The sequence below is a fragment of the Camarhynchus parvulus genome, chromosome 12, assembly GCF_901933205.1.
Source record: "Camarhynchus parvulus chromosome 12, STF_HiC, whole genome shotgun sequence".
In the NCBI taxonomy this organism is placed as follows: Eukaryota; Metazoa; Chordata; class Aves; order Passeriformes; family Thraupidae; genus Camarhynchus; species Camarhynchus parvulus.
The window spans coordinates 9,074,623-9,100,065 of NC_044582.1; the positions used below are offsets into that span (position 1 = coordinate 9,074,623).

At 44.7% G+C, this 25,443-nt stretch overlaps 1 protein-coding gene across 1 annotated transcript; it reads right to left on the reverse strand.

Moving 5' to 3' along the window:
- Positions 1–12,677: 12,677 nt before the first annotated feature.
- Positions 12,678–24,778, reverse strand: SEC61A1 (SEC61 translocon alpha 1 subunit). The gene is made up of 12 exons (XM_030956803.1): positions 24,672–24,778; positions 23,400–23,467; positions 22,682–22,747; positions 22,515–22,593; positions 21,569–21,700; positions 20,130–20,239; positions 19,779–19,932; positions 18,800–18,960; positions 17,960–18,157; positions 17,424–17,615; positions 15,763–15,839; positions 12,678–15,001 (listed from the first exon to the last, which is right to left on the reverse strand). The coding sequence occupies exons 1-12, from the start codon at positions 24,676–24,678 to the stop codon at positions 14,815–14,817; spliced, it is 1,431 nt and encodes a 476-aa protein (XP_030812663.1). The 5' UTR covers positions 24,679–24,778; the 3' UTR covers positions 12,678–14,814.
- Between the last annotated feature and the right edge of the window lie 665 nt (positions 24,779–25,443).

Here is a 25,443-nt window from a genome sequence, read left to right on the forward strand (position 1 = left end):
GGAAAGCTGCTAAATACCACAGGAGATAACTGCATTTGAGGACATTGCTGCTTATCCCTTAAATTAAAATAGTCATGTTCCCTAAATGCAACAAAATGAGCTCCCTCAGTGCCTCCCAGATTTGGGCACCTGCTGCTCTCCCCAGCCCGCTAGAACAGGGCTGACAGTGTTTCTTTCACACCTGGGGTGGAAAATACCCCCACAAACTTCCCCAGATTTGCAACACAATTGCTTGGAGGAGCTGCTGGGTGTGCAGGGCTGGGCACCTGCAGTGGGACCCCTGGGCACCTCCTGCAATGTCCCTGTGCCACAGCACACCCCACGGCCCCTGCTGCAATGTCCCTGTGCCACAGCACACCCCACAGCACCTGCTGCAGTTGAGAGGGCCAAAATACACAGAGCATCACCACACAATTCCAGAAGGCTTTAAACATCCATCCATCCATCCATCCATACACAGTAACACCTCACCTCAGCAGAAGGCTTCAGGCATCTGCCCATGCAGAGTAACATCCCATCACTTCAGGAGGCTGCAAGGGTCTGCCCTTCTTGTTCTTCAGCCCAACCTTTTATCCCCTCCTGTTGATGCACTGCACCTGTGTGCCCTCTGCTCCCTGTGGTGGTTGCTCAGTGCCCCTGGGCACTCCATGGCTTGTTGCTGGCAGTGCTGCTCACCTGCTGCTCACAGCTGTGCCCATTGGGGATGAGGCTGGCCCAGCCCCACTCCCAATTACCCCAAACTGTGTCCCTACAGCCCTGGGCACAGAACATGTGGGCAGTGGTTCCAGGGAGCACAACAGTGCAGCTTGGTCTGAAATCAGGGCTCCAGGGAGGCTTTGGGCCAAGGAAGCCCAAGAGCACCTGAGCCAGGGCAGCCACACCACAGCCTGGAGACAAGGGCATCCTGCCCTGGCAGGCAGAGCTCCTCTGGGGAAATAAGGCAACTTCTGCAGAGTGCTGCTCATGATGGCACTGTGGGTTGAGTCTGGCTGAAACCAAAGGATGGACCAGAGTAGGATGTGAGTAGGGCCCTACTTCAGGGACAGTCACAGGACCTATAACCACACATTTCTTCCTCCAGGCTGCAGAGGTGAAGAGAGATCCCTGCTCAGCATACATCCACACACAGTGAAGTCATTCCGGTTTATGCCAAGGACTCCCAGCACGTGGGGCTGCTTGCCAGTCCCTCCCACCATGACCAGCTCTACCATGCAGGAGGATGGTGGCTTTCAAAGCTGCTCCTGTTCAAGGCTGGGCCAAGGATCCCTCTCCCTTCACAGAGGGGGCCCCAAAGCACTGAAGGCCAGGGAACATGACAACAGCTTCAAATCCACTGCTGGCTCCCCACTGGAGGCACGGGCACCTCAAGCAGGCAGCATCACCTACAACTTCACTTTTAGATTAATGTTCTTCCAAACTTTCCCTGGTTCCCCGTGCTCCCACTTTCTGTCACCCTTCTCATTACAGATGTATCTTTGCATCAAGGGAAGCGGGAGGAAAAATTGTTCTTTCAGGGTGACAGCTGAGCGAGGGCTATATTATTAAAGGTACCAATCATAGGTGCCGAGCTATCATCGCACGATGAATGCACTTGTCAGGAGCCCGGGGGAGAGGGAGGGAGGGAGGCAGGGAGGGAAGGAGGGAGGGAGAGAGGTGCTGGGACAGGGCTCTGGCTCCCCCGCTCCTCTCCTCCCGCCTCCTGCTCTCCTCTCCTTTAATGTTGGCCACCTCCGCTCGCCTGAACTTGGACCTTCAGCAGCGACAATTTCTCTGGCCTCGACAGCAGGATTAATTTCTCCTGCCCTCGGCGGGGCCTCTGAGTGCGGTGGAAGTCCAGCTGGCCTGCTGCTGATAAGATGTACCTTTTGATTTGTTTTGTCTTTGATTGCCTTTTCTGTCACCTACAATGGCTGGCCGCCTGGAGACCTCCACATCGCCTGACTGACGGATCTATTTATCTATAGGCTGCTCCCGGCTTCTCCTCCCCCTCGCTCCCTCCTCCCCCAAACCACCACCTTGTACCACTGAAGTCCCAGTCTAATAGAAGCCGTGAAGGCTCATCCACCATAAAATACATCTGCCATCCTCCTTCTCTCCAAGATAAAAGCCTGTCAGTGTTACTTTCCAATTCCAGGCAGCTTGATTAATGGTGAAAAGCCACTGCGAGATCGACTTCTGGTTTTTACAAGCGCTGTCAGCCAGCCCAGGGTTATGCGAAACACACTCTTAGAAAACAAAACAAAATGAGAAAAGGTTGGGTGGGGAGGGAGAAGAGGGATGGGAAGGAGGGAGCGAGGGTAACCAAATCATATTAGGCTCAAGACTAAATAAAATAGGAACCTGGAGCCATCAAATACCTGTCAGTCGGGTGCAGAAATACACTCTGCAGCTCATTGTACCAAGGCAAATTATGGCAATAATAAATCATTGTTGAAGGAAGATTGTTGATAATTTTTTTTTTGGATGGTGGCATTCAATAGGGGCTCTGGGACACCTGCCACTGGGCTTGGAGCGAGAGCCAGAGCAGGTTATTAGCCTGTCACTCAGCCCTCCTCCTCACACCCCGCAGGAACCACAGGCACTGGGACTGGAATAAAAAGTCTGGAAAGAGAGATATTAAAAAAAATTAATTACATAGCTGAAATACTCCTACAGGAAAAAATAAAAAAAGGGAGGGGGTCAAAAGAATTACAGCCCTCTTTGCAGGGCTTATTTTTGATAAAGAATATTTTACAGCGGCCCAGCCTAGTAGTGCTTCAATCACTCCACTTCATCTGCCATCAAGAGACAACCATCTCTAGGGTGGAATATGACTGATGGAGCAAGGTAATGCCACACTGGAAAAGTCTGGGAAAATATACAGCCCAGAACAGAAAGTATGGAATGTTCCTGAACCACTGAGACTGGGCTTGAATGGTCAGGAGTGGGGATTCTTCAGGCTCAGTCCTATGACAAGCAACACCATGAACTGTGGAGGTGTGAGGGCTGTGAGGGTGGATCTCAGCTCACCCACAGTACCTCTCACAGCACAGGACTCTCTCTGCTATGTGGGATTATCACCCTCATCCAACAGGAACCAAGACCATCCTCAGATAAACCATCCACTGCAACATCTCTGCACCTGAGGTAAGTTTCCCATCTGAGTTGATTTATTCCAGTATTTCTCAGGTGATGAGGTTTGACTGGATCATGGGTCAAGGTGCACATTGCCTAACAAAATAATCCCATGTCCCTGCTTTCACCAAGCATGGGCAGGGCTCAACATCACTTTTTCCAAACTGGGAAATCAAGGTTGACCAGCAGACACCACCTGTCCTCTGCCAGTGAGAGGGGCAGCTGGGGGAGCTGGCGGGGAAGGTGTAATTTCCAATGACCTCACACAGATAAACTCCTCTGTTCATTTGTAGGATCCTATTTGCCCATCACACTGGACAGAACCTCTGGCCTGACCATGGGACTTCAGTTTATTGCCTGTTGAGAACCCAGCAGGAGACAGAACAGACTGAAGGAAAGGGCTGATAAACAAGGAGCAGGCACTGCAAGGGAGGATGGCAAACCTGAGAGATACAAGGAAGAAGAGAATGGAAAATAAAATTCCCAGAAACAGGAGAGAAAGTTTGAGGAAGAAGAAAGAAATTCTAGAGAATGAGGAAAGAAAAAGAGAAAGGCAGAAATATGCCAAGAAAGGCAAGAGAAAGCACAACCAGAGGGAAGGAATAAACCCTCTGTATAGCAGATGCAATCCCAGAGAAAGCAGGAGGAGAAGCACAAGTGAGATGGGATGTTTGAAAGAAGGTTGTGCATCACAAGACAAGAGAAAGAGAGGGAGAGTAGAAAGGTGAAATGGAGAGAGCAGGAGAAAGAGGAATCCCCTGGAAATGCAGCAGGCTCTCTGGCAATTTCTTCCCAGGAAGCTAATGCCAGTAAACAAATAAAGGGTGGGGGGCAAAGAGTGTTGAGTAGAGAAGCACATCCACCAAAACCCCAGGCAGAAGTTTTACTTCAAGTTATGAATCAAATCATGTGTTCAGTTAGCATTACAGACACCTTCTTGGACACATGATTTCCAAATTTGTGTGTACGGGGGACCTCAAATCGTGCACCCCTTTCATCATCATACTGCTCTAAACACTCGGTTCCCCCCAGTTATCTCACCAGCCGAAATCAGTCACAATTCACTCCCCCCAAAGTTCTTTCCTCACATCTGCGGCATCAGTCCGGTGTCACCTGGCCGTGCCCTGCCAGCCGTGGGGACGCGGGGCTGTGGCTGTGCGGGACAGGCTGGCTGCCCCAGGCAGGGCACAGAGCCGGGTACAATGTCCCTTTGTCCGAGCGCTCCTTCATCTCCCCGGGGCGCAGATCTGTGACGGGGCATCCCGCCCGGCCCCGCGCTGATGTGAGCGACGGCAAACGAGGGGTGACAGCGGGGACAGGCCAGGGGACACAGCGGGGACAGGGGAAGCCGAGGGCACAGCGGGGACCGGCGGTGAGCGGGGCAGGGCAGGGCAGGGCCAGCGCCCGCCCCGAGCGCCGCCGCGCCGGGGAAGGCACCGCGCCTGGAGGGGAGGCACGGGGCAGTTCCTCCATCGGGTGAAGTTAATGACTCCCGCGCTTCAGCTTGTCCTATCAGCCCGTCCGGAGCCTGCCGAGATGCCGGGGACACAGGGGCTCCTGTCCCCGCTGCTGCCCCTCGCTCCCGAGAGCAGCCGTGCGGCCGCAGGAGAGCTCGTCCCGGGGCTCGGCGCTTGCCTCCATCGCCCCACGGCCCCATTGCCCCATCGCCCCACAGCCCCGTTCCCAATGGCCCCATCACCCCATGGCCCTATTGCCCCCCAGCCCCATGGCCCCATCACCCCACCAACAGCCCCGTTCCCCATGGCCCCATCACCCCATGGCCCTATTGCCCCACAGCCCCATGGCCCCATCACCCCACAGCCCAATCACCCCATGGCCCTATTGCCCCCCATGGCCCCATCACCCCATGGCCCCATTGCCCCACGGCCCCATGGCCCCATCACCCCATGGCCAAATCACCCCATGGCCCTATTGCCCCATGGCCACATCACCCCATTGCCCCACGGCCACATCACCCCATTGCCCCACTGCCCCACTGTCCCACTGCCCAATGGCCCCATTGCCCCACAGCCACATCACCCCATGGCCCCATAGCCCCATCATCCCATTCTATGGCCCCATTGTCCCATCGCCCCACGGCCACATTGCCCCACACCCCATTGCCCCATCGCCCCACTGCCCCATCACCCCACTGCCCCATCACCCCACTGCCCCATCAACCCATGGCCCAGCTCCTGCCTGTCTGTGCTCCACAGGCACCACCCACACCGAGCTTCTAAAACCCCCCCAGACCCAGCAGTGTCAGAACCTCTGTGCTGTGCCAAGCCCTGGGTCCAGCCAGGGGACACCAACCCACCTTTGACAGCAGCAGCATCAGGAACAGGAGGTGTCAGAGACGGAGAACGCTCAACCGAGAAAACAAAAAAAAAATAGGAACACATGGTAACACGTATAAAAATATATTCATTTTTGAAGTGATGCTGTTAGTTCTGTGCTCCACTGCTGGAAAAGAAAGCCTCCTATAAAATGAATAAATACTTCAATTTGAGTTGTTACATGTTAAAACAGGTAACTACAACTCCCACTTGTTGTTGGCCAACTTTACTGTCAGTCCTTAATTTTGTACTCTCTTAACTACATAAAAAAGAATCTATACTGAAATCTCACATTGTGTTTTCCCCCGAGTTCCTCAAAACAGAAATTTTTATGTATCTGCATTATTATGTCTGGATGTAAGATCCACTTCAGAGCCATGAGATATAACCATCTTTTCTGTATACACATTAGCAATATTCATGCCTTTTATTTTCAATATCTTATTCTCTCCTATTTTAGGAATAAAAGTATTTAATTTCTCTGTCAATGCAAGAATTGTTGCATGAGATGCAATTTCATTTCTAACATGGCCTGTATTTTGACAAGTATTCCAGAAATATGATTATTTTCCATGTGCTATCTAATTTCACCACACACCATTTTTCATCATTAGACAAGCAGACAAAATTTAGCTCAAGAAATAACTACAGGAAATATTTCACTTTTCCTAAGAAACTCAGGAATTTTCCTCCAGTCACAAGATTTTCTCCACGCAATAGCTGACTTCATTTAAAAAAAAGGATAAAATTCGGAACTTTTTCTGTGATAATCCCTCTGCTCTCTGAGGCTTGAATGTTACGAGCATTCAAACCTGGCAGAGTGCTCCTTACTAAACCAGACCATGGGAGCAAGATCATCATGAGCTTTGAACCAGGCTCAGAGCCCATCACACAGCACTCTGTGATCACACAGAGATTCTCGTGTGCATGTGGGGAGAAAGGCAAAGGGGTCTGTGGTGGGCTCACCCCTTTTCCCTGCCAGGGAGCACAGCCCTGTGCCAGCCTGGTGCAGAGCAGTGGCTCAGCAGCATCACTGCCACCCCAGCCCGGCTGTCTGGAGAGGCAGACAGAGATGGATGGCCGGGACTGCCTGATCAATAGACCTTTTGTCCAAGCCTTTATCACAAACAATAGCAGCTGCAGCAATCCAAAATATATTTAGGTAAATACTGGGAACTAGCAAGCCAAGTGCTGCCACAGAGGCCAAAACCAATTCCTCAGCACCACCTTTGCTGGGTCCCAAGTGGGGACTGCCAGGACCCTCAGCCCTGCTTCAGCCTGTCCTTTTATAATCCCCAAAGCTCTCCAGGTCTGAGAGCTGCCCGTGGTTTTCCAGAGCAGTGACTGCAGGAGTGATGTGTTCAAACTCAGTATTAATGTAAAGAACTATTGCAGCAGCTTTATTGAATGGCTCCAGCCCCTCTGGACATCTGTATTGTACAACTTGGATACAGGTGATAGGCACCTAAGATTACAGAGACTGATAACTATATATTCCTAAAGGGTCCTGTCCCTTTGGATAGATTTTTTCAGAGGATGAATTTGCTTTGTCCAATCCAGAAGGCAGGATCTTGCCAGGTCTACCCACACATATCATCAGAAAAACCAGTCACCTTCCCTCACACAGAATCAGAGCAGGCAACCCCACCCAACCAGGGCTAGGGCAGCAGGAAAGCACTCATCAAATGGCATTTAAAGACCAATTTAACACACACATAGGAACAAGTGAGATAATAAAAAAAAAAATACATCCAGGAATTGCTAAGCCTTTTAGATAGAAATATAGCAAAATAGTTTTACATGGTCAAGTGCTCTTGCTGTTGAAAGGTGAAAACAAATTGTGTGAAGCTCATCTCACACCTTTGAAAGGTCATGTTGGACAAGGTGACAAAGCTCCTGTGCCCCATCAGATTTGGCAGCCAGTGGTATGAGGCTCTTGTGCCTTCCAGCAGACAGATGTGTGTGCACAAACTCTCATGTACAGGGAAGAAAGGCCACCTCTGACCTCTGCTGCTCACCTCTCTGGGCATTCTCCCGCTCCTCAAACCCCTTGGCACTTCCTACCCCTGACAGAGGTATTTGGCAAGAGCCACATCCATCGTGCTCCTGCCAGAGGATTTACAAGAGAAAGGCAAAGCTGCTCTTTATTGCTGCAGTGATGGCTCTGCACGGTAATGGAACAAAACAGCCTCTATTCAGATGGCAGAGGTACCTGCTGAGGGGGCTCCAGGCAGGGGAACAGGGTGCTCCCCAATGTGTTTGCATTTGCAGCAGCACATTATTATGGGAAATGTGAGGTTCCAAAGTCTAAGGGTCACAGAAGGACTGAAGCTCTGACATGAGAAATACCTGGTTTGTGCAAGAACCCCCCAGCTCAGATCCACCCAGGGAACACAGGGGAATAAAGTGGAGGATTTTGCTCAGGTCTTTCAAGTTGTGGGTTGGAGCCTGGGCTAAATGAAGATGTTTTTTCCTGATGATTAGAGGGTGCAGCTTCATTATGCTCACACAGAGCTCCCTGAGCTGAAGCAATGTAACAGCCTGCAGGAAACTTCATTATGTCTCCAGCAACACCTGGAACCCCAGCAGCATCAATCTGTCACCTCTGCTTAGGTAAAAGATCTAGATTGAGTTGATTTTATAGCTATTAACAACCAAAACCATAGAGAAATGGTTTTGTCTTCTCTTATAGTAAAGGTAAAGTGTTAAACTTGATGAATTGCAGGCACTCAAAGCTCTGATCATCATTTAATGGATTATGCATAAGGGAAACACTCTCTGGAGAAGCAGAAATATTCTGCAAGGGTGAAATAATATCAAGACTGTGATGCATCAGCAATTCTGCATGAACAAAGGAAAACATGACCATGATGGCACATGGACCACTCAATTCTCTGACCCCCATTCTCCTACAGGTGTGAGCTCACTGGTCACACACTGATTTTGGGATTAAGTACAGCATCAAGGGTATTATTTAGTTAATTAAGTGTTGATAGTTATGTTTTGAAGACAGCAACTTTATATACACACGTGTGCACTTTGGATCTGTGTTTCAGTCACTACAGAGTTAACAGTTCTGGTGCTTTAAGAGGCAACATCAGTGGAAGAGGCAAGTGAAGAGGTGGCAGATATTGTTTGAGCCAGGACTCCTGTACTGATCAGTAGGGCTGGGGACAGGTCCTGTCCTGCTCTGCAGGTTTTTTTTTCCTTTTTAAAAATGGGAGGTTTTTCTTCCAGAGTGCACAATATTTGGAACCAAAACCCTCCATGATATTGTAATTACAGCCAGCACCCACAAAAATGAGAGCTCACATGCAGAAGAAACAACTTCTGCAACACAAATAACAGTTGAGAACCTATTTCATAAAAATAGAAACAGTTTTAGTCTGTTTGCTCTGCAACTAGAACTCTTCTCTTTTCACATGCAGTATCCCTGTCACCATTCCAGTTTAATGGATCCTGTGAGCCTCCAGCTATCCTCTACAAAAAGGTGGATACCTGTGTTTAAACCTAAATAAAAATGACTTTGATGTACCTCAGTTGCAGAAAGTAGTGTCAGGCTCCCTGGCTTGTGCTACTGTGTTCCATCACTAAATTAGATAAACCTTATCCCAAATGTTGGCTTGTTTCTGCCAGACTGCACTGCTTAAGGAATGGGAAGCACTGAGATAAGAGACAGCTCTTTTCTCCCTACTTGAGGAAATTAACATGTCCCCCCCAATAAATCTCTCCTCCTTTCAAGAGTCACTCAAAGCAAGGGGGATAGGTTAAAAAAATTGCTCTCCTAATAACTTAAAAATCAACAGTTTAAGCTTTATCCTCAAACATCCAAGATAAAGGTGCTTAGAAAAGGAATTATTTTAACAAACACACTTTTGTATCTTACAAGTTTCTACATCTGCAGAGCGCAAAGGAAACTTTGGAGAGTGCTAAGGAAACATGAGGTCAGTGTGGGATACCAAGGTTAAACAAATCATTGATTTCTATAGCACACAGGTATTCTGGGCTTGTCTGGCAGGGGAGATGCAGCAGGCAGCTGCCCCTCTGCATGTTAATCATCATCCACAGCCACACAAGGCACTCACAATTTGTTGTTGGTGCTCTTCAGAATCCTGGAGCTCAAGAGCATTTTCAGATGCACTGATTTTAGGTATAGGCACATCAGACCACCACAGCCCAGCTTCACAAGGGTACATCCCCTCACTGCCCCTTGGCTCCTGTGCTGCTTCTTCCCACAATTCATTCATGGCTTCTCTCTCCACCCATCCTCCAGTTATTTCCTGCAGCTGAGCTCCACAATCCCAAATCCTTGTGTAAGTGACCGCATTTGTGGTCAGGGAGCCCTTGCTCTACCTGCATTAGGCATAGTTCTGCAGCCCTAGGGAATCCAGCAGCAACAATTTCATGCTCTTGCACTGCCAAAAGATGAAGTTATTTAAACAAAAATAAAAATCACACTTATATAGCAAATTTAATCAGGCAGAATGTTCTGCTCACTGTACCTTTTCCTATTTGTCTGGAGCTGCCTTCTTCTTTCATAAATCTTCACACCACAGGTATAAAGAAGAGACACATTAGAGCTGTAAGAACATCAGAGAGCTTCAGACATGCTGAAGATTAAAGTGGATAATACTCGGCTGAGATTTCAGATAGCTAATATTCCCCAGCAGCGCTCACACCATCTTTGGAACCATCCACTTTAGCCTTAATATCTAAGAAGGGGAATCTGGGATTTTATATATGTGCCATGTGTCCTGATTTTCTTCAAAGCAATATAAAAATATCTGAAACAGTCTTTTAAAATTATGTATCCTCACTATTCTATATGTTCCCTCTCTTTTAAGCTCCCAGGTATTCCTGTTTCTGAGATATTGGCCCAGTCTTCTTGTTCTACAGCAAGAATTATCTCAGAGCCAGCATCCCGTCTCTGACCTTGACAGCCCCCTCTGTGATGACAAAGTGGATCATGTCTGCGCTCCTTCAGTCTCCAGCCTGTGTGACACAGCTGCCAGAAGAGGTGCCAATTGTCAGGGTATTTCCTTTCTGCCAAATGCTGCCAGCTTGGCTGGAACCACGCTGGCAATGGCCAGAGGATTGCTACAACCCGGCCCACAGGAAGAGTTTCAATTTGAGCAGATCCATCCAGGAGCACATTATAAACCAGCAGCTTAAAGTCTAGCTGACTAATTAGGTCCCCAGCTTAGAATATTGATTTTGGTTTTAAATGCTTCTTTTCTTGTCTTCTTTCCAATCCCATAGACTGTCTCAGTCTAAGCTTAAGTGGCAGAAGTAGACAACTGCCCCTTGGCACTCAGCATGCTTGAAATATATTAGAAAATATTATAAACGCTCTAACATATTATTTTCAGCGTTTCATCTTAAAACAACCTCAATCCTGGATGCAGCTCCAGGAAGCACAAATAAATATTGGCAAACTCTGCTCCGAACTTTTTACATTGTACGGAAAGGACACATTTGGGACAGGCTGGATCCGCCTGATCCCGAGTGCCGCGCTTGACTCGCAGGGTAACATTGCCACCCGGCGGGCAGAGGCTCCGGGCCGGGCTCGGGGCTTCGGGAGGCTCGGCGGAGCTGAGCAGCCGTTCCGGGACCGAGGAACCCTTCCGGGACCGAGGATCCATTCTGGGGCTGAGCATCCGTCCCGGTACCGAGGATCCGTTCCGGAGCCGCTGCCCCAGCCCCCGCATCTCCTTTAGGGGCAGGAGAAACCTGGCAGAGGAGCGGCGGGGAAAGGAGGTGAAGGACAGGCAAAGCGCACACCGGGTACAGCAGAGATGCCACCAGTGTCCCTCGCTGCCCAGAGGGACACTGTCCCTGTCCTGTCCCTTCTCCACTGGGGAAACAGTCCGCACGGAGCCGCAGGGAGGCAGCCGGGCCGGGAAGGGCTGGAGAGCGCAGTCAGCGCCGGCAGCACCCGGAGCAGGTCTGGGATCCAGGCAGGGGTGCTGGCCCAGGACCCGGCAGTGTCACAGCTCATCCGTGAGCAAACAGCTGCCAGGAGCCTCCCCACAGCAATGGGGAAATGCAGAGCCACCTAAAGCTTGTTATTCCTCCTTCCAGAGAGGACAGTTAGGAAAAGCAGTTACTGGGCCACTCAGCTTCCTCCTTTTCCAAAAGCTGGCTAAAAATCACAAATCACAAACTCCACAAATCAGTCTGTTTACAGTATGGGACAGAGTCATCCCCAGAAAAAATAAAGGGAAGACAGTCATGAAACATTTAAACTAAAGCAACAACCTTTACAGTTGCAGCCAAAAGGAATGAATTTATTTTTAAATGTTTGAGAAATTAGAAAAAAAGTCCATTTTTTGCCATCTCAAAATTACATGGAAACAGACCCTAAGAATAAGTGAACTAGATTAAACCAGACGATTTTTAAAGCTTCATGAATAATGACAAAAGGAACAAAAATTAAATAGCCAGCACTTAAATGCTAAAGAAACTTCCATCTGAAACCTGCAGGGCAGAAGGAAAAGACATGTCAAGAATTTTGCACAAAACAGCCCCAGGAGAAAGATGTCAGATGTTGCCCTGCTGTTGGTTCTCATCCAGTTCTTGCACATAACTCAGGTCACTCTACAGTGACCTGAATTATTTCTGTGATCATATGTGTGATGACATAATATTCCCACAGCAACCACAGTCATCAATGCAAGTCTCCTGCTGAAAAATAAAACAGCAAGGAAGAAATCAGGCTGCTTTTTAGAGTGACTTCAAACACAACCAAAATCATGGCTGAACTTCTGCATCCAGTAACAGTATTTCAAGTAAATTTGCTTTCAAGTACTGGGATATTTCTATTTCAGGAGGAAGGCAAAATTTTCCCTTACTCTAAGTTTAAAAACTCAAAGGGCAAAACAATATTGGGAATATCATCAGCTTTGAGTTTTGTTGTCTCAACCATCACACTACAAAATGACTGGCACTGTATCGCTAATGGAAACATTTTTGTTAAGTCATGCATCACTACCCCATCCTCTATTTACTTGTGCAATGCCTTTAGAATTGCCCAAAGGAATGGTCAAGATCCAGTTATTTTGGCAACCCACTACTGAGAGACCTTGGAGCAAATACAGATTGTCTTTATTTCACACTGACACTCTGATCAGGCGTTTTGAGGGTACCAGTATCTCAGTCTCATAGGTGGGTAACCTTACTCCACAAGTGTCAGAATTTTAACAATATCCAAGCACCAAAAGCCAAGCACTAGCTCCAAATATGTACTTTATTTCATTATAAAGCAGATTTTATAGGCATTATTTCTTTTTGTGAACATCCACTGTATGGCCAGCAGGTTCTGCTTTGAGGACACAGGTGTTTGATAACAAAGATTCATCACTATACCACAAAAATACAGATGCACAGAACAAGTGCTGCTTAGATGCCATAGAGCAAATGGCCTAAACTGCAACCAGTTCAAACAGATATGACCAAAAATACAAGTACAGCTCCAGCCCAGCCAGAGCAGCATGCACAGAAGTGGAGTCTTTTATATTAAAATAAAGTTTGTATTGGGCTTCCTGGAAAAACAACAACAGAATTCCCAAAGCAGAATTGTACCAGAACCCTTTCCCTCTCCTTTTAATGCCACTTTTTCACTGTCCCCATTTCACATCACAGTTGTGCTGTGGTGCATTAGTACTTCATAAAAAACAGAGAAATTATTCAATGTAGTGTGACATCATAGTGAATGGCTGACAGTGATCATTTCATGGATACTTCATCCCAATTCTTTTATTCCTTTTCCAGTCGTGATCCTCATCCTGGTCATTTGACTTTCATTGATAGGTGCATCTCATTCCACTTTTGCAGATTTCCCACGTGTTTGGTATCCGAGTTCAGGGTTTCTGGATGTCATCTGTGCTCCTTGGGTGTGTAACAGAGTCCCACCACTCCAGCAGGAACAGTGACTCACAGACTGTCTGCCCAACATGCAAAAATGCACAGAGCCATGGTGATGCAGTGTAAAGAAAAGTTCCAGCAGCCACAACTCCTCCCTCTGGTTTCCATGTTGTCCAATACTGATTGAGGAGAAGTGTATTTACAAGACTCATACACAAATATTTGCATTTGGTCCTAGGCACCTGATTAGTACTGACAACCTAAATTAAAATGGAAAATTAAGTTTTATTCTGGTCCATTACAGCCTTAACTGTAAACTCTCCATTTTGAAGGTGTAATCTTCAAAAAAGGAATCCCAATACCTTCTGAAGGAGTATTTTCCTATGTACCACTCAAATCCATGAGATTATAGGATGGAAAAGCCTTCTACATAAGCCCCTTAGTGGAGTTATCTGACAAGGGTTTTGTATCTAGATCTACAAAAACAGACAAGTAGCATCCATTCTTTCCACTCTTTTGTGGTAATGAGACTCAAAATTCACTAGATATGAGTAATCAGATAACATCCTGATTGCTACAAGACCAGAATTCATTATCAAGAAGAGAAACTTCACTCTAGCAAAGAGCATAAGCAGATTTGCATCTAAGCAGCCACAACACTCATTCCTTTCAGCTGACATCAGAACTAGAAGCATAGCCACTAATGGCAATAAAGACTAATTAGAAGGCTTTACAAAGTTGGTTTAACCAAGTTTCAAAGTAGCAACTCTTAGGCACAGGTTCTGTCAGAATCTAGATTTACCTGAGTTTTCTGCTTGTGGAGGAGAGGTGGTGGCAAAGGACACATTCCTTTCTCACACAGAAACTTGAAAACAGTCTCAAGCCAATACTCAACAGCTGACAAAGTCTAGTGTAGTAATTACACAACAAAACATTTCGAATTATAGATATTATATCATAGTAAAAAGAAACAACTGCCTTTCAAATCTGCCATACTGAAAAAAGAACCCCCTAACACATGAAACACCATTTGTGCTTACAACCATAATTATAGAATTCGAGCATCAGATGGAGAGATTTTTTTTCACCATTACTGCAAAGGAGCTGCAAAAACAAGTTAAATGGAAAAAAATCCCTTCCAAAAATTCATTTAACAAACATTAATTAAAACCTGTAAAGGCTTCAGGTTACTAAATGTGAAAGGGGCTCAAAAAATTTTCAGGAGTCAGTGAACTAAATCCAAGTCAGAAAGCTGACTCTCCTAACACATAATTAAAAAACAATTTTCTTAAAAAATTTTTTGCACATTTTCCTCATCAATTTATAAAATGCAAACAGTATGCTAGAAAAGTTTGAACATAAGGGAATGTGCTTTGGAAACATTATTAAAATATGCGTTTCTATAGAATGACACTATCAAGTTTATGATACTTCTTTTCCCCGACTGGCTACACTTTCAGAATGTCCCTCCTCTCTTTCCCGGGTCCATGAGAAACTAGGTTTAGAAAAGAAGAGCTCCCATACTGCCAACTTCACTCTGTTCCTTTACAAAAATTTCAAAGTACTGATAAATGATGGTGACAGCAAGCAGAATTCCAGTTCCAGAGCCAATTGCCCCCAGGAAGTCTGCCAGCACAGAGAGGGCACCAATGCAGAGCCCACCAAAGGCAGCAGCTGTAGGGATGTACCTGGAAAACATGAAATGAGAAAAGGAAAGGGGCCATCAGAGTTTGCTTAGATAGTAACAAAAAAATCATGTGGCAGAATACTCACTTCCCTTGTGGGTCTGCAATCTGGATAAGAATATAAAATACTCAACCTGACTGGAGAAGGAAAAAATGCTACACTAAGAGGAGAAGGTACTACAGTCCACCATGCAATTATGCACAAATATTAAACTCATGGTTACTGGCTCTTTATCTGTAGGTGACTGAAATCCGAAGTTACAATAACATTACCATAACACAAAGGGTACATAGGTCCTGCCCTGAAATCTGAAAATCTAAAGACATCAACCCCTGCCCACCTCTGCACCTAGGAGATTTAAGTAACTACTTGTTTTAGAAGCAAGGTCCGCATGAAAACAGTCCTCAAGACTAATAACACACGAGAAATTACAGTAAGAAAGTACTTCTGGGTCAGCTTGAAGTAGTGAAGTACACTGAAATGCTCATTATTAGCTACCCTGAGAAGAGTAAGTAAATGAAAAAAAAAAATAGGAAAATAAAAGGTCCAGAATTTGAGGCAAATTCTTTAAATGCAAGGCAAAAAAAAGCTGTACTGTACAAGTTCTTCCCTTAATGAGATAATGTTCTATGTCATACGCATGTGACATCAAAGCTGAAATAATATCCGAGTTCTAGGATCTAGAAAATGGAAGTCAAAGCAAACTTTGCCCTTTGTTTGTCCATAACACTTTGCATGAACAGCCAGTGAATATGTAGCTCACCTGTTGAGTTCATGTACCATTGAAGTTTCTCTGTGGCCTCGCATTACCATTTGCTGTTCTTTCAATTGCTTGGCAACCTGTATTGAATCAAGGAATGGAGCAAGTAAATTTACTGTGATTGGAATGGAATGTAGTACTGTGGGAAAATAGAAATAAATGGTGGGGGGTTGGGTGGTTTTTGTATTGTTTTGTGTTTTGGATTGTGTTTTACATTATTCATCTGAGTTCAAAATATCCAGTATTTTAACTTCAGCTAAATTACAGCCACAGGCACTTTTCTACCTGTCAATTATACAAAGCTTTCTGGATAATTCTAGTCCTAGCGAGAAAAGGAAAATTTGGATACTGGTAGGCTCTCATACACATAATTCAATCCATGTTTTTCCATCTACCTTTCCCCAGATGAGGGTTTTGCAGATGTTGCAAAATCATTCCTTGAAGTGTTTATTCCATTTCAGTTTCCTGCATTCAGCTGAGTCAACTATTTATTTGTGGAGCCACACTAGAAACCAGACTTAGAATCCCTTCTTGGAACACTATTCTTAAACTGGATTTCTGCAGTTGCACAGGGTTACAGCAGAGCCCTGCAAACACTTTACTAACAACTGTGGGTAACAAACTCTAGCAGGGGAACATGAAGGTGCTCATCACTGACTCCATGCACTGAGAAAACACACTTTGAGATGAGTAAGCTGCCAGCATTCCACTACACAGTGAAAATTTCATTAATGATTTATTAACTTTTATTTCTGACCTTTTTTGCATGAACCTAAAATTATTTTACTTAGTATCAGGAAAAAGGATTAAAGTGTTAAAAACTGTCTACCCTGAATACTGGTTTACTCTGAAATAAAAACCTGACTGTACAAGGCTGTGAGTGCCTCCCAGCATGCCTAAGAAGCAGCAAGATGCAAGTGCAAAACAAGAGAGTGCTCACACTGTTACAGTAACTGTGCAATTACTTATTTGTTAAAGAATGGATTAAACCATTCCATATGGCTGCAAAACTTCACCTCCTACCCAGAACCACACACTACAAATGTACCATAATGACAGCTATTTTCCATTTTGTTTTCCAACTCCAATTTCAGGGTGATATAGTTCCTGAATGTTAAATATCCTGTAGCAAATGGAAATTTTGAAAAGCTAGCCCCAGGTACATCAATGCACTGCATTATATTCTCCATTGTCAGTGCACTCTAGTTAAAAATAATAGCTTCTAGTTAATTTTTCCATAAAGGAAGATCAAAACTCTCTGTGTCAGGAATGGCTGTCTGAGCATTACCTGCAAGTTTTTAAGTGGCAACTGCCTTACACACAGTGTACCTGTCACGTGGCACTAAAAGAGTTTCTACCTCTCCTGTTACCTTTCCTGCTCTCACACTGATCACATATTTCTATGTTCTAAATTTCCTAATTCCAATCAAAGCAATTTAAGTTTTGATGTTGTTTTGAAAAAGCAGTAAACAGGAAAAAATGACCCCCATTCTGTCTTTATCTTTCTCAATTAAAAAAGACACAGTCGCTGTTTACGCAAACAATGAATATTACCAACAAGATGACCAGTAGAACAGCTTTTCAGAAGAAGGTCAGTCTCATTCTTACAAATGCCCATCTATTTTCATCATGTAAGCTCACATAATTTGTCATTTTAAACTCACATCTTTGGCAGAGGAGCCAGAGACTTCAATCCATGTCTTAGAGAAGAAAGCACAGGAGCCCAGCATAAATACAATATAAACAACTGCATGTACAGGGTCTTCCAACACTGAAGAAAAGGACTCTGGAGGTGACAGATAATAACAGAGTCCACCAACTGGATAAGCACGAGCAGGGCCTCCAGATGACGTGTCCTGGAAGAAGAAAGCAAGCAGTCAGTCACCAATCTTATCACTATTTCTTAGCCATTAAGCCAAGTCTTAGAAAAGTTTGTATCACCTTTGTGTCACTTTGCATCATTAGTACTGCAGCAGGACACAAATTTACATTCACCACAGCAAGCCTCATACGCTACCATTAATTCAAACTAATCACTAATTTAGGCGTTTCAGTGTGTATGACCACCTATCAAAGTGTGTCTTAATATGAGAGACCATCTCTTCAACCCTCTTCAACAGAGAGAGACCATCTCTTCATCTCTTCAACATTTCAATGGTGCCCTTGCGAAGGTGTATGTAAGATGAGAAGGAATACTCACAGACCAGGTGCCCAGCAGGCTGACCAGCAGGTTGCCACTGAAGCGGGCAGAAAGCATCTGGGAGATGACATACAGGTTGGACACAAGGGCAGACTGGAGAATAATGGGAATGTTGGAAGTGTAGAACAACTTGATTGGGTAGGTGTTGTACTGGCCCCGGTAGCGAGCAGATTTGATAGGAAGATCCACTCTGAAGCCCTGAAAAGTTTTCAAAAGAAAGTTCTCCATTACATCTGGATGTGAACCCACAGCAGAGATCATAAATTGCAAGTGCAAGGCCTTTACAGCAACAGAAGAAACCTGCAATCATTTTGTGCAAGTACAAATACTCTGCCCAGAGGGCTCTCCTCTCCATGAGAACCCTTCTGCAAACAGTCTGCAAAACTGCATGGCTGTCTAAACACACAGCCACGCACAAGAAGGTATGAAAGATTCAGACATCAGAAGAAATCTGAAGTTTCAAGAAGACTGAACAAAGCATCCAGGAAAAGAAACATTACAACTTCCTATATTCTTCAGCAACAAACAGATCTAAAAACTTCAAAGTGTTTCCCAGTAAAAAGCAATAGCATGTGGGTTAAACAATATCACATGCACACGTGCATCTGGGGTATTTTTATTTGGTTTTTTGTTTCTTTTTTCAGAGACCAAACTAAGTCTCAAGCCTTCTGTGTGGCTATGGTAAGTGCAGAAACTGATTAAGAGAAGGCAGAGTATAATAAACATCCAGATGCTGCAATGAACAAAAATGAGCCTTGTGAATATATAATTTCTTGTAGAAGGAAGCAGATTTCAGACCTACTTCCATACAGTTTTACAACCCTCATTATTCCAACTGACCTGGAAGTAAATGACAATTGCAAAGACAAAGATGGTGGCAATCAGATTCATGAGGTTGGGGAGGTTCTGACGGTAAAAGGCCTCACGAAGAGCTCGGACTTTGTCTGTGCGAGTAGCCAGAAGATGGAACAGAGCAATGATGGCTCCCTCAAATTCCATGCCTTGGAAAGGAAAAGAAAAACTTAGGTGAGCTGTGATTATGTCCACGTTTCAGTGTTTTGTCCCATTAAGCATAGTTCTGAACTACAGGATTCAGAATGCGATTGCTCTGAGTTTTTTGCATATTGAGCATGTTCTCAGACTTTTACATTGTCACCCTTCATGTCAGCTATGTTATTGCCAAGACTTTTTAAAAAATCACCTTGTAGTGGCCTAGAAACTAAATCATAACGCAGCACAGGGTAACTCTATTGGTCTCTAGAAACATTGACAAGCACCAAGTTCTTTCTTTCCTCCGCCTGATCAAAAAAAAAGAGTAAACTTACAGGGAAGCATCAGGCTTTCTAGTGTCAGTTGTGGTAAGACACAAGTTATTGTTTGGATTACAGCAAATGGCATAACCTCACTTCTGTTTTCTACTATACAGCAGCAAACAGGATCATCTCCAGTGGAGTTTGGAGAATAAGGTCTTTAGGGCAAAGTGTAAAAAAAGCAAGGAGCAGAAAGAAACAGCTAATAAATTTGGTCAGTAAGTTGGACAGCAGCCATAATACAATGGCAGTCCACTACTGCTGGCTTTTAATGAAGGCACTATAAGAAACTCAAGTTCAGTAAATATCTTGTGAAATACTACAAGTTGAGAAAAAATGTCCTTGTGCTTGCACTTTGCACAGCAGCACCTGCTGCATTCGCAAGATTCACTACACAGCCAAGATGGTAGTAACAGCATTTGGCATTAACATAACGTTAAACAAAAATTAAAAAGATGTTGCCTTTTTTTACAAACTATTGGTAAAGAAAACAGACTGTGCCATATTACCTCGCCCAGTGTTCACTGTGGTGGGGCTGAATGCTTTCCACACAATGGTCTCACAGATATTGGTGGCAATGAAGAGAGAGATGCCAGAACCAAGACCATATCCTTTCTGGAGCAGCTCATCCAAGAGCAGAACTATCAAACCAGCAACAAAAAGCTACAGTAAAAAAAGAAATACAACATTAGTTCCATGTCTTTTTCATTTTGTTAGAAAAATAATGCGTATTAAAAGATTAAGCTGTATGTGAAGAATCAAGTATACTTGGGCCTTCTTGCTGTGCATGAGGGTCAGCCTGTCCATAAGGCTGATTATTTTACCCTTTCAGGAGAAAAGTAGAGAAGACTAGAAATTACCTGGATTGTGATAAGCAAGCAGATACCAGCACCCATCTCAGATGGGTCTCCATACATTCCAGTCATTACATACACAATGGACTGTCCAATGGTAATGATCATTCCAAACACTACAGAATAAAAAGAAAAAGTATGTATTTGTCCTGGATCCTTATGTCAGTGGGCAATTAGAGAAATGGAAATCACTTTTTTGTAGAGAATCTTGGTTTCAGCCAAGATAGAGCTAATTTTCTTGTAGTAGCTGGTAGAGTACTGTGGTTTGGATTTTCCATGAGAACAGTGCTGATAATAGGCTGATGTGCTGCTGTTTTAATTGTTGCTCAGCAGTGCTTACCCCAAGTCAAGGACTTCTCAGTGTCCCCTGCTCTGCCAGCCAGCAGGTGCACAAGAAGCTGGCAGGGAGCATGACCAGGACAGCTGACCCTACGTGACCACAGGGATATTCCATACCCTGGAATGTCAGGCTCAGCAGGGAGGATTGGCCAGGAGGGGCTGATCTCTGCTCAGGAACTGCCTGGGCATCCAGCAGGTGGTGAGCATTGCATTGTGCACCACTTGTTTCTCTGAGGTTTTACTTCTCTCTCTCCTTTTTGTTACAGCTGTTATTATTCTATTATACTTTGTATCAGTTATGGAACTGTTCTTATCTCAACCCACGAGTTGGTTGGGTTTTTTTCTCATTCTCCTCGCCTTCCCACAGGAGACATGAGCGAGTGTCCCATGTGATACTTAGTTGCCAGATGGGGTTAAACCACAACATTTGGGAAGAAATACATAACTCAGAGGGTGTTTAAATTCAAGAGAAAGTTAACTTTGTTGTCTGAAAGCTGGCACTGAAAATAGAAATACACATAGACAGTTCAAATGCACTTAGAAGCAAGTGGGTTTGGTTACCAAAGGTTGCTTTAGATACTGAAAACTCTGAGGGTGTTAAGACATTACTGCAGCAATTTATGATTTTTCCCAGTACGCATATCAGTAAATAGTGTACAGCATCAAATATCTACAAAACACCCAATTTTTTCTGGAAGTCATTATCAACTGACCAGAGAGACCCCTTATTGATGAGAAAGACCCATGCCTGGAGCTGCAAGGTATAAACAGCTACAACCAACATCTTAATCACCATGAAACACTCAGATTAACACTGACCATCACAGTTCAAAAGTTGAGTCTCACAGTCTCTACACTGCATATCTGGGGAGATTACAGCAGCAATACCAATGGCATTGACACTTTTCCTTTTCACACCTTTCTGAAGCTTAACAGCCAACAAGGCAGAGAGCTGTCAGTAAGAGACATGAAATGCAGGTATCTGCAGCAGAACACAACACAAACCCACAAGCCCAACTGCACCACTCATGCCATGGTAAATTTACTTTCCAAGGTCAGGGTGAGATACTCTAAACCACCAGAGCTCAACATGAGCTGTTACTCACATTTCTGGGCTCCATTGAAGAGAGCTCTGTCCTTTGGGGTGTCACCAACCTCAATTATCTTAGCACCTGCCAAGAGTTGCATGATGAGCCCTGAGGTGACAATGGGTGAAATGCCCAGCTCCATCAATGTTCCTGCCAGACACAGGGAGAACAGTGAAGTTCAAAGTTAGTTTTTATCAACCTTTACATCACGATGTTGAAGATCTAAAACTCCAAATCTATGTAAAAATTATCAATGTTAACAAAAGTTTGTTAGAAGTCAGTTTGACATGTAGTACTCCTCAGTACCTCAAAAATAGTGTTCACTGAAAAGACTTTTGCTGTCAAGAATAGATTTACTCTACATAAAACAAAGTATGACATAAACTGATAGCTCAAATGATATAGAATGATAAAGAGCATTCAGGAAACTGTCACCATTCTTAATTCACAGCTGCATTAGAAAGTTTATATAAATTTCTGTTTCTTGGGAAAGCTATCATGAATTTTAACCTTCACACCTGCATTAGAAAGCCTCTATAAGAAACTGAGATTTACATAAACTACTGTGCAATTTAATCTTCTGTGTGACAGACTCAAAGAAGTCACCCAGGAAACCACAGCACTCCAGGAAACACAAATGATTTTGAAACACAAACCTTCAAAATTGCAACAGCAGCAATGCAGGTAATTAGGAACTGTCTCTTCCCTAACCATTTCCCTCTAAAAAAAATAAAGTTCAATTTTTGTACATATAATAGATTGCACACAGTCAACTATAAACTCATTTTGTCCAGAAAGTGCCTTTCCCAATGCCACACTGATTTATGACTTTAAATAATACAGAAAAAATTACTTTTCACTCTCCATTTCAGTTTTCATATTCGCTTACAATGGAGCAGAATGCAAGTCCAAAACCATTTTGACTCAAGCTAAAAAACATGCCCTTCTGCAAGTCTGGCCATACCTCTGTTGGATGCCAAAATCACTCTCATCCAGTAGAAAGGATCTGCAGAGTCTGATGACATAATGCCAAACAAGGGAATCTGCATTTCCAACCAAGAGATTAAATTAGAGACTTCATAGCACACTTGAAACATTTCAGCTCTTCCTTAAAAAGAGAAGGAAACATACCTGGCAGCATACTAAGAAGATGAAGAGTGTGATAGCTGTCCATAGTACCTTTTCCTTAAACTGAATCTAAAGGGAAAAACATAAAACCAGAAATCAACAACAGATGATAAAGCTGTCAAGATAGTAAGTCCATCAAGTAAACTTTCATAGCAGCACACTTGATTTTCTTGTGGAGGTACAAAGTACAGAACACCCAAAATAAAACAACTTACTGATCATCCCTTTCATCCCACATAAGACCAAGGAAAGCTACAAAGCTTTATTCAAAATGTAATCCAAATAAACAGGCTTATGTCAATGCAAGGTAATTCTAGTACTTCCACAGAAATCAGTCTTACATTTTCATGAGTAAGAGCTTATGATGAGGAAAAAAAAACAGTAATAGGGAGCAGCTTATCTCAGCAAATAATCTTAGATTAGAGCTTATGAAGCAGAGATTTTAAAGCTGCTGCTTTAACTTACTCTAGTTTACACTTCAATGTGTACTGCATTCAACATTTCACCATGCTCTGCTGTGACATAAACAAACCTGCCCAACCCCATTCACTCTTGTACAACCACATCCACATGAGATGCACCACACATGCACTCCACTAAAAACAGCTGTACCTAAATCTGCCATTCTCCCCTCAGAGCAGAAACCCCAAATCCCACAAATGCAAACTCTGATTTTATATCACACAAATACAAACCTAGGAAGTAAATTCTATTAACCTACCTTCCGTTCTGGCTTTTGAATTTCAGGCAAGATAACACAGAAGGGCTTGATCACTTCAAGAAATTTTACTGTACAGAAATAAGTTAAAAGACAAAGTGAACACACAGATACAATGCACACTGGAAAAAGCTCAAGCTGAATTGAATTTGAACATGTACTCTATATAATAAAAGTCCCAGTTGTGGGGAGATTTTGGTTGGTTAGCTTGGGGCAGGGTGTATGTTTTATATTATTAAATTCTTATCTGTTCTAATTACACAGAGATTCAGCTAACATGTTTTAAGTACAGTATGGACTAGGAACAGAATTAAAGAAAGTCAAGTGTTTTCCCATTTCACCAAGTAGGCTGACAGCACCAAAAAACCTTTGTCATTGCTTTACATGAGTTTATCAACACCCTTGAACTTTTATTTCATGGTAGTTTCTCCTCAGCCAAATATTAGAGAGAAAAAAGTGCCTTGGGTATTGTATATATACTACTTTTGAGCCATACAGTTTAAGAATTTCTACACACTTTCGGGCCACACAGCTTAACAGCTCCTACCCAAGCAATTCAGAAACATAATTCAGGTTAGTCTACAAAACATCTCAAACTAGGATCCCCTCCTAGCCAAAAAGACACATCCTTAGGTCAGAAGTCTGTCTTAAAAGAAACACATAATGAAGAGGGGATTTGCAAAGTCACAAGATCTCCCATAAGCAGAGAGCTCTGAATCTGAAGAGTTAATTCTAAATATGCTACGACAAATTTAGGGTTGCATCCGTATTTTGGACTGATTTGAACTAAGAAGAGTACAACAGTGCAGAACTGAAATTACTGGTGCCTTTCCACCTTTCCATGGAAGGCTGCAACTTCAGACCAGCCCATAGAAGATATTTTCTTAATTTCAAACGATTGTGTCTGAAAAGCTACACTGGACCGCGATAATCAATTTAACTCAAATCAAGGTCTCTCCAAGACCTAGAGTAACACAGCAATCGACTAAGACGCTTTCCAAGCAGCTTTTCCTGCAGGTTCACAGGGATCGGATCCCTGCGGGATGCAGGCACAGTCTGTAACTCCTCTAACATTGTCCCTGAGGGGTCACACCCGAGGTGACATCGCCCCCCCACCCGGTACCGCGCCCGGCACCCTCAGCCTGGCGGGGCCCGCCGCAGCGCCCGGCACGGGGCACGCGGCGCCGGTTCCCTCCCCGCCATGAGCTGCCACCCCCGGGAGCGGCGCTTTCCCAGTCAGAGGGGAGCGGCGGGATGGGGATCCCCGGTACTCACTGCCCATGGCGGCGCCGGACGAGCAGCAGCGAGCGGCGGCCGCGGCGGGAGGGACACGTCAGGCTCCGAGCGCGGCCGCCCCCTTCCGCTTCCTGCCACGCGCCGCGTCCGCCACCGCCGCCGCGCATGCGCTGGGTTGCACCCACACCGCCCTCCGCCTACAAATCCCATCGTGCTCTGCGGTCAGGGGTACGTAACCCCCATGACGCGCATGACGCCCATACGGGCGCGCGGCTTGCCGGGAGTTGTAGTCCTGCGCCTCCCGCCATCTTGATGTGGTATGGGGCTGGCTTCTGTGTGTCGAGGAACGCGTTTTGGCTGCCACAAAGCGTAGCGCTGGTTTAAGAGGTTTCAACAGATCAATACATAAATAACCAATTATATTTGTTTCCTGGTTATGTGTTTTTGCAGTGGGGCGTTGTAGGCCTTGCTGTGCAGTAAGAACCTCCTTGCACCCGCCACATATTAAGTGCATCTGGTGGCAGAAAGGGCAGCTGTGTGTGAATGCCTCAGCTCCTCTGGCCATGTAGAAGTGATCTGTGTAGGTTCTCTGGACTCTGTGATCAGTGGAGACACAAGTGGAGAAATACTCTGCTTACCTTACATCTCTGGAGAAATCACTCTGCTTATCTCTCGCAGGTTTTCAGATGAATTGGATCACTCTCCAGAGGTATTTATCTGTATCACAGAGGCAACTCAGGTGACAACTTCACCCTGTATTTTGGGTGTCCCATTGTGGAAAACGCCAAACACTTGTTTTTAAAATTTTAAA

Bases quoted from the DNA above. Each gene is read 5' to 3' on its own strand.
- SEC61A1 (XM_030956803.1), bottom strand. The intron at 20,240-21,568 runs GTGAGTAACAGC...TTTATTCTGTAG, and splicing joins CTTCAATGGAGCCCAGAAAT to TGTTTGGAATGATCATTACC. The intron at 18,961-19,778 runs GTAATATGGCAC...TTCCTTTCCAAG, and splicing joins CACAGTGAACACTGGGCGAG to GCATGGAATTTGAGGGAGCC.